The sequence below is a fragment of the Condylura cristata genome, unplaced genomic scaffold (assembly GCF_000260355.1).
Source record: "Condylura cristata isolate star-nosed mole 26May11 unplaced genomic scaffold, ConCri1.0 scaffold00019, whole genome shotgun sequence".
NCBI lineage: Eukaryota > Metazoa > Chordata > Mammalia > Eulipotyphla > Talpidae > Condylura > Condylura cristata.
In genome coordinates, this window is record NW_004567120.1 from 29,019,855 (window position 1) to 29,036,623 (window position 16,769).

General features: G+C 37.3%; 1 protein-coding gene across 6 annotated transcripts in view; it reads right to left on the minus strand.

The window, feature by feature from the left end:
* The window catches only part of SMARCA1 (SWI/SNF related, matrix associated, actin dependent regulator of chromatin, subfamily a, member 1), a 61,547-nt gene that overhangs the window by 16,448 nt on the left and 28,330 nt on the right, over positions 1-16,769 (minus strand). For all 6 annotated transcript variants that reach the window (XM_004685785.2, XM_012727207.1, XM_012727210.1 and 3 more), the window contains 6 exons: positions 16,321-16,469; positions 14,452-14,571; positions 11,212-11,322; positions 10,854-10,967; positions 3,638-3,760; positions 1,018-1,150 (listed from right to left, as the gene is read on the minus strand). In XM_004685785.2, the coding sequence (XP_004685842.1) occupies positions 1,018-1,150; positions 3,638-3,760; positions 10,854-10,967; positions 11,212-11,322; positions 14,452-14,571; positions 16,321-16,469 (750 nt within the window). The remainder of the gene's footprint in view (positions 1-1,017; positions 1,151-3,637; positions 3,761-10,853; positions 10,968-11,211; positions 11,323-14,451; positions 14,572-16,320; positions 16,470-16,769) is intronic.

The window sequence follows — 16,769 nt, forward strand, 5'->3', positions numbered from 1 at the left end:
AAAAAAAAAACACTAATTAGAAAGGAAACCTGAACTCCAATGTTCACAACAGCATATTTGCAGTGGCCAAGACATGGAAACAGCCTAAGTGTCCCAAAACAGCTGAGTGGATCAAGAAGGCATGGTATACAGACACAGTGGAATACTACTCAGTGATCAAAAAAAAGATAAACTCATGACATTTGCAGCAACATGGAAGGAGTTGGAAGAGACTATCTTAAGTGAAACGAGTCAGAAGGAGAAAGATAAATACCAGATGGTGTCACTAATATGTGGGACACAGAGAGACCAAGCTAAGAACCTGAGAAAGACACCTTAAAAGCGAATCCTTGAAAACTGACTAAAGAACAAAAGCATCCAGAGGGGACAAGATGGGGGAGAAGTAGGAACAAAGAGAGAAGGAAGAAAGCACAATGGACTCTGGGGGTGAAATCTGGGTAACGTGGTGGCATCACACTACAGTGGTGATACCTGATGGGGAAAAACCTAATGTTGCCACAATTTAAAAACAATTATTGTTTAAAAATTATCTTTATAATTTTTAGGATCAAGCAACATATATATTCAAATAGCCTTTCTAGATTTATTGCAGCTTCCATCAACTTAAGGAATCTACGTGACCTGTCTGGGGTAGACTGCAACCCTGAAGTATTTGAGGACCTAAAAAGGTCTAATGGACAGTGTTTCAGGAATGACCTAGAAAGCCACTAATTCAATCTGAGCCTTAACTTGACCAAAAGAGGACCAAATTCCAGAGGTGTGAAAGGTAGAAACATATTTTCTCAATGCTCATCCAAAAACCACCCTTGTTTTATCAGAGCGGTACATATACTGTAACTATTAGCTTTTTTTTTTTTTGATAACTCTTTAATCTTTTCATGGAAATGTCATTAAAATTTTACCTGCATCTATGTTTTACTCATAAATGTTTAGAAGATCTTCGAACAAAGGTAAATTTAAATGGATGGTAAGGAAATGAGGTTATAGTTAAACACCGTATTTGACATTTAAACACACCTGAATACTCCATGACCTCCTCGGGGGATTTGCCCTCCACCTCTCGAGCTATGTTATCTATGTCATCTCTCCCATATTTCTCATTAGCTTTAATAAACTGATTGAAATCTCGCTTAGTCCAGTTTGTGAATCCCTGTGAACAGAAATTAAGGATGATCAAGAGAGGTTAAATGAATAAATCCAAAATTTATTGTTCTACTCACTTCTATACAATGCTACTTTAAAAACAGTCTGCAAGATTTAAAATGGTGCTTCTTATAAAATCTCAGGTATTTTATGTTGGCATCAGAAGTTGAAGTTATCATAAAAATAACTGCTTCTCTATCATGAAGAGAATGTAGTTCTCTCCAAATACCAACACTGATTTATAGTTTCAAGATATTGCATAACTTTTTAATTTCATATTTTATAGATGCCTACTATATTAAAATACAAACACTAATATAACTGTTTAAATCCTGATATTCCAGTACTTCACTGACTTTTTCCACACAGATGTGTTCCCTTGTAAACTAGGAGAGAAATGTAGATGCATGAAATAAGAAAAAATAGAAGGAAAATAAAGAAAACACAGGAAAATTTCTGTAACTCTATATTACTCCAAAGTACTACAGATAATTTTTGTTCAGAATTGTACCCATAAATAGAATTTCCGGAAACAGAATGTTAATGGGTCCAGTCAATGTCTTTACTAAAAGAATAGTTTAACCAATCAGTGTATAATTCTCTTTAGTATGATCAGCATGACTATGGAGTCTTATCACCAAGAATTTGTTTCCCACGCCTCATGTCCCAACTCACATCAGTGTGAAACCCTAGACAGTGCAAAACTCTATCCTAGCCCTTAGTTGATAAAGATTTCAGATGACCCCACACCTTGCTCCTTTGCACCGCCATGATTTTTTTTAAAAAAGGTTATTTAGAGTAGAAACAAAACATGATTAAAGATGAAACCACTATAGGAGAGGTAAAACATTTATTTTATTTCTAATTACAAATTAAAGCAATTTCTCAGTTGGGCCCTCCCTGGTGGTGCAGCAGATTAAATCACAGCACTGAGAATCTAAAGCCCTTCAGCATGAGTTCTATCCCCACCTGGAGGTGACCCACATGGCACAGCAGACCTCTCCTGACCTGCCCGCTGCTCCCCTCAGCAGTGTGCGTCATCAGTTGGACTGTTCTGCTCCCCATTCTGTCTCTGGTGAGGCCTCTCACCACCCCTGCACCTCTGGCCTGTACCCTAGTTCTGTATGCATAAATCAATACATCTTAAAAAAAAGTAGTTTCTCAGTTGAGGCTGCATATGTGTCTCATACACTGCAAACTCACATTATAATGCAAAACGTAGCATTCTAAGACCATAGTTTATTTTTGTGTTCAAGAATTAAAAATTGAAAATAAAATGTATGTAAATGTTCTGCTATATTTTGTGTTTAAGTCCTCCTAGTTCACCCACGTGCAATTATAGTTTCAAATTAAACTCTGACTTCCAGGCATTTGGCTCCAAAACTTATATAATTTGTAAAATGTATTCAATAAAATCACAGGCTATAAAAATGACCTGTGTAACAAATAAGACAAAAAAATATAAACTACTTTTCAGCAATGAATGTGGAAAATTTCCTAGTACTGTGCCTTGCATATTGTTCAAAAAAAATACTGACTAAGAAAATCTTGCTGTCAACTATCTATTGTACAGTACATATTTTTGTTTATTATTTTGCAAAGTGTCTTTGCTGTAACATTTATTTTATCTTCTACAAATTATTCAGAAATTATGGCAGTCATATAACTCACTGAAGCAAAAATGACTAAAAAGCACTACTATTTTCTTCAAATGGAAATGTCCCTTCTTTAATCGTGATAACTTTAGTTTCAGAAACCTGTTTATTCTATAACTCCTTCCAGGAAAGGAAAAATGGCATTTTCAGATTTATGAAATTATTCTATAATTAAAAGCTTTGTAGCATAAACTGCATAGGATAACTGCCATCAATCAATAAAATAATGTCTTAAAATACACTAGCATTGATTATCTATTAGATTTCTATGTGGATTAACTCACCTTATTAAAATTCATAAAATGTATGTCTCATTTCAATAACTGACATTTATAAACTGAATTTATATATTTTCTAGTACATTTGAATATATTGTGTAAAAGGAATAATAAGTGCAGGTGTCTGGTTTAAAAGTAAATTTACAAAATACCTTGAAGTTTTGCTGGTCTGTTCAACCAGAGTGCTAGGGCCATACAATAAAACACATGTGTGGTCAATATTTTCTATTACTTTTTAAGATTTATTTTTATTTATTTATGCGTACAAAAACTGAGGTATAGGCCAGAGATGCAGGGGATGAGATGATTCACCAGAGACCGAGCAGGCAGGAAAGCCGGTGCATCTACTGAAATACACTGCTGAGGAAAGCAAAAGGCAGGTCAAGAGAGGGCTGCCACACCAGGGAGGTCAGCTCCCTGGTCTGAGATAAAACTCAGGCCACAGCACTGGAGCTAGCTTGAGAGTGCTAAGAATTTAACCCCTGCACCACCAGGGAGGCCCAATATTTTCTATTTTGTATTGGTTCACTGCAAGTATTTTAGCCATGTGAAATATTTTACTTGTATGAGAAGCTTTTCTTTTTCTTCATTCTCTTCTGGTGTAAGAGGTTCCGCTCCATCAATCTTTTTTTGCTCCTCTCTTTGAGCCAGAGCTGGATTTGGGATATCAGGATTCCTTGGGACCTATAAATAGGTAGATAAATAAAGTGGTGAGAAAATTAATTAAGGGTATGTACACACATATCAATCTTTAGCATTCTGGCAACAACAGCATATAATAGGAAGTAACACCAGGGCAATACAGGGTCCTATCCACATTCTTACTATCAAGCTACTAACAAAATCATCCTTAAATGTGCTACATGGTATGGTATGTTAAAACCATTGCTAAGTGCCACATTATAGTTTAGATTTATACTGAACAGTTTCATCATCCTCAAAACCAACTATACAATAAAACCCAAGTCCCAGAAGAAACAAAAAGTTCTGGCAATACAGACATCTGGGTGGAGAAGAGGCTACGCACATTAAGATGACCTCCAACGCTGCAGTTCTGATCAGTTCATTGTGCAAAAAGTAAGGGTTGCTTTTAATTTCCCCCAGGATATGAAAAGGAATCACATTCACAAATGCAAAGTATGGAAGAGCAGGCAAGATAATGAAGAAGTGTGAAGAGGTCAGGGGGAGAGAGAGAGAAAAGTCTTTAAGAGGAAGGGGAGTGGGGAACAGAGCCCAAGCACAGAAACAGCAGTGATGGGGCCTGTAATGACCAACAGACAGAATAAACAGATACACTGACCATGGAGAAGAGAGCTCAAGTTCAAAATATTAAGAGTTTAACTCTTCAACGAAGCAAGCAGTCAGTCAATCATTTGCATTTCAAAACTATAGCCCTGAGGGCATCAATGTATCACCAAGAACAAATACAACCAGAGCTTACACAACTTAACAAAGCAAACCATCGACACAAAAAGTGGGCAGAAGAGCTAAAAAGACACTTCTCCAAGTAAGAAATGCAAATGAAAGAAATATACATCACTTGTCATCGGGGAACTGCTCATCAAAACCACCATGAGATACCACCTCACACCCATGAGAATGGCCCGTATTAAAACAATAGCAACAAATGCTGGTGAGGATGAGAAGATGAAACCCTCTTACATTGCTGGTGGGAATGCAAACTGGTCCAGCTACTATGGAAAACTATGTGGTGGTTCCTCAAAACACTAAAACGGCACCTACCCTATGACCCAGCAATTCCACTCCCAGGAAACTTACCCAAAGGACACAAAACCATTAATTCAAGAGGAAGCATTCCATGTCCAACAAGCTGCATTTTAGTAAAATTAAGTATTTCATAATCATCTAATTTTATCACAGAAAATGAATAATGCAGTCACACACAAGATAAACTTTTATCATATGCAGATTCCCTCAATACTAAACGTATTCCCCTTAAATATTATTAAAAGCAAAATCAGGTCCTTCCTGGTGGCTTAGGGGTTAAATTTCACTATTATCATTGTTAAGGCCTGAGTTGGATCCTCAGCCAGGGAAGTGACCCACAGGCCCAGCAGACCTCTCTTGCCTCTCACCTGCTGCTCCCCTCAGCAGTGTCTTCCAGTACATCTGCCTGTTCTGCTCCCCACTCTGTTTCCGGTGAATCCTCTCAGATACCTGCACCTCTGGCCTACAACCCAATCCCTCTGTGCATAAATAAATACTTTTTTTAAAAGGCAAATTCAGAATATAATGCCCTACACCATTACATTTTAGGATCACCAGCAGATCACTTCCTTATCCACTGACCACATTGTGGTCATTTAAAGTACTTTAGTAGTACTTCAGTCAATCTACTTTTACTATTTCAATTCTAGGAGTTACTCAAACACACAGCTGCTAAAATGTTTAGAATGTGAAATGACTTAAAATTCCTAAATTCTGCTACATTTTGCAAAAAAAAATTCCCTTAATATTCATTAATGTTTAAAAAATATTCATCTTTCACTTGATGAGATTTTTATTAGTAGTAAGCCTCGCAAAGTGACTCCAAAGTGCTAATAAGAATTCAATACACAAATTACAGACCAGCAGTACTAAACAGACACCTCCAAGGTATCTCGGGGACTCATCGTGGTCTCCTCGTGGCCTCCTGGGGGCCCCTGGCCACGTTTCATAGAGCCACAATACACAAAAAAGTTATCTTTCAAAAGAAAACATCTGCATTACTATTTGGATGTCTAGTTAGACCCTAAGGAATCTGCAAATAAGAGGTGTGTTTAAGGGACAATGAAAACTTTTTTGGGGTCTTGATTCTCAGCAGGAGTTTTAACAACCATTTCATAGAAATATGGACGACTGAATTAAAAGTGACAGCACAGAAAATGAAAGCAGTGGCGTGCAATCAGCTTGCTGTTACTTAGTTCTACCAGGTGACCCACAGTGACATGACAAAAAACTGGCCATGATTAAATAACTTCGCCACTGGGCCAAAGGCATAAATCCTTCCCTAAACAATTCCTTGTTGAAGGTAAATGTCTGAATGTTCCATAGCTTTCTTCAGCTTCAATCATGGCAAAACTCTTCCACTCCAGGTGATAGATTCACTGAATTTCTAAGTTTTCTATGACTAAAATTTCAATGAAGCCATCCTCTTCCAATATAAATACTTTAATGAGTGAGTGCTTAAGTGTACTAAGTCCTTTAAATCATAAAAGCCATGAAGCTTCTGACAGTGTCTAACTTGTAACATAGTCAACATTCAGGTAATGGGGAGGATTGGCACGTAATGTACTGCCATCCGCCAAGCGGCCAGAGCAAAACAAAGAACTCTTTAACCCGGATTTTATTATAGTGATACTGCTGTGACCTTGTGGCACTGATTATCAGAGAAAAAACCCAAAATAGAAAAAAAAATGCAAATAGAAAGGCCCACAGGAAAAATGCTCTTTACCAACTGCTTTGAAACTGAGCCTGTCACTAGCCTTACCCCCAAAGTCACAACAGAAGATGACAATGGGGACTCACAATAGACACGACGCCCTTCCCAAAGCGCCCCCAGTTACAGACACTTCTCTCCCCCACACTATCATTTAAACAGAAAGGGGGGAGGGGGCTCCCTGGTGGCACAGTGGGTTAAAGCCCAGCAGTATAAAGCTAGTCGCAGCTGCTGAAACACGAATTTGATCCCTGGCCAGGGAGCTGACCCACATGGCTCGGCAGACCTCTCCTGACCCGCCCGCTGCTCCCCTCAGCAGTGTACTTCGTCAGTCGGCCTGTTCTGCTCCCCACTCTGTCTCTGGTGACTTCTCTCACTGTCCCTGAACCTCTGGCCTGTACCCCAGTTCTGGATGCATAAATAAATATTTTTTTTTAAATAAGAAAAAAATAAACAAGGGGGGGAGAGTCCCTTTCAGAGAACCTACAGTAGGAGTCTAGTACCACTCCTTTCATCTTGTGGATATGGCAAGTTTTCTGTGCTGTTGGGGAGGGAGAGTAATCAATGCCAGAAGGTACACCTAACAATTATCAGTATCACATCATTCTCGAAAGAAAATGTTTGCAGATGATTAACACGCCATGCTCATCTGTCTACATTCTAAAGGCAAACATGAAACCCACCCAATTAAAGTGCCCACCTTAGCTCAGGTCTGTAACTCCTGGTAAACAATGAAGGGACAGGCTCAAAAAGAAGCAACATCCAGAATGTATTCTTATTTGTCTTGTAAATACTCAGCTAATTGTGCATTGGGAGGATCTAGGCAAATCTTAAAAACAATACAGAAGCAATCCAGAGTGAGGCTGAGGAGAGCACATGGTTAGAAGGAGAATGGTAAGTGGTCAATTTTCATCCCCCCGTCCCCCACCACCACACCCCAAGCTACCACCATCTTGTGTTTTGATACTGCAACAGCCCTCCTGGCTGGTTTCCCCTGGATTAAGTTGCCATTTGCCACATCGCAGGCAGAGTAATCTTTGAAAAATGTAAATTGGATCATGCTCTACTACTCATAAATTGTTGGTCCTTGAGCAAATTACCCAGGGTAAATTATTCAACCCCTCTATGCCTCAGTTTCCCCAGCTGTAAAATAGGATGTAGTCTGAAGATTGTTAGGAGGATGAGGAGCTGATCTTTTTTAAGAATCCAGAACAATAAGCTACAGACATAAGACTAAATACCCATCCGTTATGACCTTTTCACCATCCACTCACCCCTCTGCCTGAAATAACCCAATGGTGTTACCTTAATCTGAAGTTGAAGTTCAACCTCATTAATTAGCCTTAGAAGTAATGCCTAACACCACACATGATCCAATACTATCCACTCATCTCCCATCACTCTCCTTATCTAGCAATACTGCCCTTCTGTCAACAGCTAAAGGGGCCATTTTGCTTCTTAACACAACACTTAGACTTGGTTTCCTCTGCGTGAGCTCCTCTCTCCCACATTCCACGGCTAATTCCTGTGCATCTCTCTGATGTCAGTCATACCAACATCTCCTCAGGGGCCACTTCCCTGATCTCCTGTCACTTTAGATATCCCTCCACACTCCTCTGTAACATCCTTTGTAACACTGAAACAACTAACAGTGTCATTACGCTGTGGTACCTGCTTCCTATCTGTCACCTGGATTAAAATGCAAGTTCTGTACAGTGAGGAACCTTTTCTGTCTTATCCAGTCCTTTTTCACTCTAGTGTCTGGCATAGGATCTGGCACAGAGGATACTTAATAAATATGTATTCAATGAAAATGGTTCTCACTCTCCTTCTGTCACTTTTTTTCGGGAAGGTGAGAGGAAGAGGGAGGTGTCATAGCATGGATAACATGCCACTCATGCCTTTCCTCGCTTCTTATACTTTCCTCCTTTCCACTACCCTACAGCTGTCCCTTCCTTTATCCCTCTTCTGAGGTTTCCTCTCTCCTCCACTTCCTTCAGTTGGCCATGACCAACCAGCCATTTTAAGACCTCACTTCTAACTACAAACTATAATCAAAGGCGCTGTTTACATTAAGGCAAGGCTGGTCAGAATGTGGTGGGGCACTGTATTTTCACAGGGGATGGAATTTCAGTATCTCCAAAGAAGGAGAATAAACAGTTATATCAGCAGAGATGATTTTTTTATTGCTGTTACTTGACTACCATTTGGCTCACCTCCCAAACAACATGTCAAATCACTGTAAACACAGTCCTTATTTAGGACTGCAGAAATCAGCAGGGTTCTGTCACATGCTGAAACAGCTAGGAATGTCTGAGTGGAAAGAGTACTGCATCTGTACACTGAGAACTGGAACTGGAGACAGCGCCCTAGGTAACTCTGTTAACTGCACAACCTTGAACCATGTTTAATCTCTTTGAACTGTAGTTTCCTTCCTTAAAATATGGAGGAGGTAATAACGTCCACCTCACAAGGTTGTTAGAAATCAAGTGAGCATTGGTAAATAAAGCATTCTATAAGTTACAAAATGCTCTTCACAGGTATTTGATAACAAGCTGAAATCTAACATTTCAATTTATTTACAAGCTGCACTAATAAGAGTTGATTAAAAGTAACAAAAAGAAGTAACCCTTAGTAAGATACTATTTATTTCTTTAGCTCATGAAATCTTACTACTTTATTAGTTTTGCTTTTATTTCACATTTTGTTCTTTTTAAATTTTCTTATTGAGGTAACTCTGAGTTACAACACTGCACATGTTTTAGATGCACAGCTTCGCACTCCTACAAATAAATGCTATCACACCAATAATTCTCCACCAGGGTCCACTGAGCATGGTCCCTTATTTTACATTTGAAACCTGTAAATTTGCCTCTTTCTTCTGCCATAACACTATTCTTAAGTTTTGAAATCACTTTGTTGCCTGATATGAATGTACAATCATGGTTATTACTTTACTATTTTACAGCTTCCTGAGTAGGATTTTGCTGAGTCCTGTTGCTTAAATACATTCAAATGTAATGACACTCCCTAACTGTATTTTAATTCATTGCTTATAATCACTTAAAACTTCTTGCTCCTAGTTTTTATATGTATACACACATATACACTTAACCATTGATAAATAAAGAGCAAGTTGAAAAACTTTTAGTTCTGTTTCAAATGGCAACGTTCCCACTCTGGACAAATGGTAAAAACACTCTAGAGATTCCACTCCACTTCTAAAATATAAATAAACAAAAATATCTTATACATAATATGGAGCTTCTCTGGACACATTGTGGCTACTGATCAAGATATTAGGCCTTGTTCCACTTGTGATAAAGTTTCATAAGATAAATTGTAAACACAGTCCCCAATTCATAAAACAGAACTCAATAAAATTTGAAGTGTTGAGATTCTTCAAACTTTGTTTCTACTACCAATGCTCATAGCTCTGGTCATCCCTTTCCAACCAACAGAAATATGTAGTATGATTAACCTCTCAATCAGGCAGTTTAGTGTAACAAACACTACATTTTGCTCACTAAAATGGGGTCTTTGGAATGTTGAATACCAAAAAATCCTTTAAACATTATGTAATTCATTATCAGGTTTATCTTTCTTTTTTTGGCAGTAACATTGGTTTATATCGTTATTTCTGTTTTAGAGGTGTAAGCTCTCGCCCTTCAGGTGTTATTACTACACTGCTCCCACCACAAGAACACCCATCGTCCGGCCATCTCCACAGACTGCTGTTCTCACCCGTCCCTCTCTCCCTGGAAGCCTTTGTTCTCCAGTCAGCTTTCTAGGATTTAAAAATCAAAATCAGTTGGAAAGAGAAAGACAAATACCGAATGGTGCCCCTTATATGTGGAATACAGAGATACCAGAGGGCAATGTTTATCTTTAACGCCTACGTGGTAACAATTTACTAACCACCAACAGGGCTTTCATCAGCCTATGAGCAATAAACACAAAAATATTCTTTGTTAGTCATATCAAGAAAAATGATCAAGAATTTCCTACTGTATGTCATGCTTTCATTTCTAATTAAATACACTGTTGTACCAGCTGTTTTCCCTACATATTTTTAGCCATTCAAGTACTGATATTAGCTTGTTATTATTACTATTGCTGTTATTAAGTTGAAATTTCACATATTTCTCTACTAATTTCATCTAGTGATGAACCTCGTGGTCACTCAGTAATTTGATGCTTTACGCCTAGTGAAATCTCCTTGATTTTAAAGATACCACTACTGTGCTTCACTTTCATGCTTTCTTATACGCATAGAATATAGTTACTTCACTCGATTACATCAGCTTAAAAGACTGTATAATACTAAGTAAAAATTACCTTATAGCCTATTGTTTTCCTGTAATAAAGAATTTCCTTTTCCAGGAGTTCGAATAAACGTGGTGGGAAAAACTGAAAATCCTGAACACTTGGCTGTTTTGGAGGTCGTGGAGCCTGTGGGGATGACATGCATTACATACGCTTTGCTTTTAGTATACAAAGTCAACATGCACACCTTTATATATAGAAAACTAAGTGCAATGGAACCCACTTCTATGGGTGGGCCGTATCAAGTATTTTATTTTTTTCATTGCTAAAATCTGAGATCATGATTTGGCACCAATAAAAGTGAATCATTACCGATCATGTTACTAGACATTCTACGACAGACAGAAAAACTGGTCTCATCTAGTTTTACCTTCGGAACCTTGGGCTCGCTCACACGTAAAGCCTCTCTGAAGTAGGCATCCACGGCGTAGTTTGCTTTACGTTCTCGTTTAGGAGGCTCGATCCACTCCACCATTCCAAGCTACACACAACAAACAAAAATTTTAATGACTTCAAACTTTTTTATATCAATCAAATACATCAAGGTTGTAGAAGCATGAGAAATCCAAAACGATGAGAAAGAATCAACACTTGCTTTATAAATCACAGGTACACAACTGAAGTTCCAAAAGCCAAGTTTAAACACAAGGATGATTTTTTTTTTCTTTCTTTCTGGAAGAAAAAGTCTGATTTTGGACAGAACTATTGTGGCTATATATTCAATTATAAAAACACAAGTCATCATAATTAGATTCAAATTTCTACATACCTGTGTATCATTATTTTGCTAAACTTAGAAGCACAATGCATTATATTAGAAACAAACAAGTATTTTTACTAAGTCTCATTTTCCTCTAAGAATATAGATGAGAAGCTCCACTGATATTTAGACCCTTCACTGATTAACATTTTTCCACATTATGGAACACTCTTAATACCAATAAGCCTGCAGGAAAAATTGTATGATTAATAAAATTCGTATCTCATAATGAGATCTAAAATGTATGTTAGGAAGCAATTTCCACCCTGTGCATACAGGCCACCATCTCCACCTCATCGGAATAAAACATAAGCAACCTGAATTAGATTACAGATAAAACTACCACCACAGAGATCTGAGTCGAACTAAAAACCATAAGAAATAATGATAACAACAAGTATTGTAGGCATACTAGCTGCAATGCAAACTGAAATGGCTCATTTTTCAATAAAATCAATACCTCAGGATAAAATTTTTAATAACATCACTTGTCAGCTAAAAAATATGACAACTTCATGGAATACTTTGACCAATAAAATAAATAATAATACAATTGTATTATAAGTCAAACTATAAAATAAATATCCATGTTGATGTAAGCTAATAGGAGGGCCAGCTTTTCCTTACAGAAAAATCCAAATTAAGAAATGTAGAACAGAACAAATGAAATACAAATTACCGTTAGGCAAACACACAGTTATAACTGGTGCAAGCGAAGTTCATCAATAGATGCTAAAGTCAGTGGGTAAAAGCTTGAAAAATACCTCTCCAAGATTTGTATCAATTATAAAGGGGAAAATGCCCCTCTACAGAGGAGTAATCCAGCAAATACCGCCTCAATTATGCAATAGAAGTTAACATCTCCAGTAACACAACAGAGTAACATGGAATGTTCCCTGGTAGGAGGCACTGGGCACAAAACACCCCTTCTGGGGTGTTTTGCTCAAAATTTTTGCTCAAAATATGTCATCTCAATCAAATCATGACAAAATGTCAGACAATTCTGAAATGAAAGAGAAAAGCTGCAAAATAGCTGATCGATATGATTCAAAATTGTCAAAGTCATACAAAACAAAGGAGGTCTGAGAACTTTCACAAGTTAGAAGAGACCAAGGCAATAAAGCAACAAAAATGTAACATGGGCCAAGAGAATGACAGACTGGGAGAAACGGTACAAACTGGGAGAAAATCTTGTAAGACACAGTCTGATAAAGGAATGTCATACAAAAATACACAGAGAACTCTTTAAACTCAGCAATAAAAACACCAGCAACTTGATTGTACAAAAACGGGCCAAAGACCTGAACAGACACGTCTCCAAAATGATGAACAGATGGCAAGTAAGAATGCGGACAGCACCCAGAGCTGGCGGGAATGCACGACAGTCTCCTGCACTGCTGGTGCCCATGGAAAACAGTACAGCCACTTGAAGGACAGGTTGGCAATATCTTACAGAACGGAACAACTCTCACCACATGATCAAGTAATTACGCTCTCTGGTACTTAACCACAGGAGCTGACAATCTGTGTCCATGCAAAACCTTCGTGTGGCAGTTTTATTTCTACTTGACAAAACTTGGAAGTGACCAAGATGTCCTTCAGTAGGCATGTGGATAATACACTGTGGTACATTCAGAAAATGGAATATTATTCAGCCATGGACAGACCTGGAGGAACCCTAAAAGCATATTATTAAGTGAAAGACATCAATGTATAACACCTACCTGTTGTGTGATTTCCAAGTGAGTTACATTCTCAAAAAGTCAAGACTATGGAGACAGTAAGATCGGTGGTTTCCAGCGTTGGGGAGGGGGAAAGTAAGTACAACACTGAGCATTTTAGTGTATATGATACTGGTATGGTAGATGTATGTTATCACACATATATACAAATCCAGGGAATGTACACCACCATGAGTAAACACTGATGTAATCAATGAGTCATGTACATTGTTCGCACTAATGATAATGATGTGTCAGTGTAGGCTTAGTTGTGACAAATGTACCGATCGGTATAGGATGCTGGCAGTAGAGGAGAATATTTGGGGGTATGAGGTACATGGAACTTTCTGTATTTTCGGCTTGATCTTGCTGTGAACCTAAAAATGCTCATAAAAATAAGCTCTTCTTTTAAAAACTGTGATGTGAGATTCAGGGTTGTACCCTCTAGAACATGACATTAGGGGAAAATGTGTTAATTTTCTTGGGTTTGATAATTTTACTGTGACTATGTAAGTTGTCACCATTAGTGGAAGCGGAGTAAAAGATATGTGTGAACTCTACCTTTTCAAATAAAGTCTAAAGTCATTTCCAAATAAAACCTTTTTTAAATTATAGCTTAATTTCTGTTTAAGTAAACAAAATAAAACTTCATTTCTTCAAAGGGTTGTTGCTGTCCATGCAGTATGTTAAAAGGTATTTCATGAGAGAGACCACATACAACAAAGTCCTTTAGTAACTACGTATTAATAGAATCTTATTACTAATATAGATAAGTGTCAAACACTGTTCTAATTACTTTTGTTAACTCATTTAATCCTCAGAATCCCTCTACGATGTAATTCCATAACCTCCACTTGATAGGTGAGAAAAGGGAGTACCCAAAGTCACTTCAGAGTCCAAAAATGCAACCTTAATCCTATATTGCTTCTCAAAAATAAGACTAGTAGAAGCAGCAGCAACAGTAGCAGTCAAAATAATGAACATAGTAATAAACCAGCATGAATTCTTTTGACCTATATCAAATTTCACTCTACAGCAGAGTATTATTGCAAAAGGTTAAGTGGCAGTGTTATTTTCTAATTGTTAGGAGGAGCGATATCAATTTGAGTCTTAAGGGTTAAAAAGTTACCTTCTGTTTTTCTCTATAATCTTCACCTTCAAACTTGTACAAACTTTGCTCAGTGTCCATTCTAAAATTCCTCAGAGAAGACTCTCCCATTTTTTGCAAGCGCTCATTCATCTCTGCAGTCTAAAGTTGAATGCATTGAAATCAGAAAATTATCACTGAATTGCCTATAAAAATCTATGGATTCTTAATCTTTTTAAAATCAGGTTTTGACATGAACTATCCAATACATTAACTCACAAGATGACAATGTAATGCTAACATCCAATTTGAATATAAATTTAAGTTGCTCCAAGTAGATTAAATACATACATGTTCTTCTGAGTTATTCTCTATATTAGGCATACTTAGGTTTTCGTTACAAATTTTTATCATTGAAGATGTAGCCACATTATAATTTCTATTGCATCATTTTCATGGGACAAATACCTAATGCTAAAATAAAGGCAGACATGAACTAAAACAACACATTTTGCATAGTAAGATGACACATACTAACACAACAGTCCTCAAAATTCAAGATATGAACTCCTATACATGAAAAGTTGTGTAAGAGATCACTAGTCATCTGGGAAATGCAAGCCAAATTCATGGCAAGCTACCACCTCACATATATTAGAATGGCTGTTATCGAAAGGACAAGAAACAAGAAGTGTCAGTGAGGATATAAGGGACAGGGAAGCTTATGGTCTTTTGCTGGGGATGTAAACTGGTCTGGCCACTGCAGAAAACAGCACGAAGGCTCCTCAAAAAATTAAAAATAGAACTCCACATGACCCAGCAATCCACTTCTGGGTATTTATTCAAAAGAAATCAAAATTATAACTTAAAAAGATACCACACCCCTACGTTCACTGTAGCATTGTTTACAACAGCTGAGGTAAGAAAATAACTTCAGTGTCCATCAACAGATAAATGACTAAATACACAGTGAAATATTGTTCTTCCACAACAAAGAAGGAAATCCTGCTGTTTGTGACAACAGGGACAGACCTTAAGGCATTATGCTCAATGAAATAAGCCAGTCAGAGAAAGACAAACACCACATGATCTCACTGATAGGTAGAATCTAAAAGAAACACCAAACTCATAGAGACAGAGAGGAGATTGAGAGTTGCCAGAGATGGGGTTTTGTGGGGGTCAGTTATACAATAAGTAAATCCTGGGGAGGCAATGTAAAGTGAACAATAATGTAAATAGATATATAAATTTTAAAAATTTTAACAAGAATACAGAAATAGTGGGAGAACTTATGGATTAAAAAAGATACAGGTGACAGATCAACCAATGGCAATGTGTTCAATTTTAAAAAGATACAGAAAATAGAAAATGATTTGGGGTGTGAGTGGGACAGGACTGGTTAATGGCTGTCAGAAAAGGTTGGCTAGATCGGGCGTTTACCGGGTTTACTCCACTCTCTACTTTTGCTTGTGCTTGAAATGATCCCCAGTATGTGTCAAAAAGTAAACACAAAATTGCAATATTCTCAAACTGCTTACTATGCATTAATAAATGTTGTAATATCTCATGAACTGTTCACAAAAGATTTTCAGTTCATACAAATTATCAGTAGCTGATTTCTAATCCAGTACCCAAAAAGATCACAAAATGCAGTCCTGATACAAGTGATTAAATACAAAAGACATTTTCAATCAGCAGTAGGTCTAAGGTCACTCAAATTTAAACCCTGGCACTTACTCTTTCCCATGTAAAAAGAAAAAAAATCTACTAAAAAGCCTAAACCATCCCCTAGAAGTAAAACTATAAATTCTTAGAGAAACATGCATTTGAAAAACACAAATACAACAAACATGCTAAAGTATGTTGAGTTGAAAGCAATTCATCTGAAAACAGAATGCCATTTTAACACACCTTCTTTTCCCCTCTCTCTAGAAGGGTTGTAATATCCTCATCTGTCAGCTCACTTTCTTTAGAAGCAAAAACATGGGTGGCTCCATGACGTATCATTTGTAACATTTCCTCTTTTGCCAGTTTGTTAGACTGCTGGTCAATGAGTCTTCCTAATAGTAGAAATAAAGTTTTTATATAAGCATGTGATATGTTCCATTATATTCCTGAGAAAGCACAGCCTAACAGTTCTAATCAGGCAGATTACTGCATCTAGCCATAAGTAAACCTTTAAAATAGTATACAGAAAATCAGTGAGCTTTAAAACTATTATTTTAAATAAACAACTCTCCAAGTTTTTCTTTGACCAGACCTCCTACTTCAACATGTATTTCCTTTTGTGTAATTCAGTTAAAACTCTGTAGGACAGAAAGCTTTTTTGCATGTTCAAACTTGAGCTTTCAGATCAAATC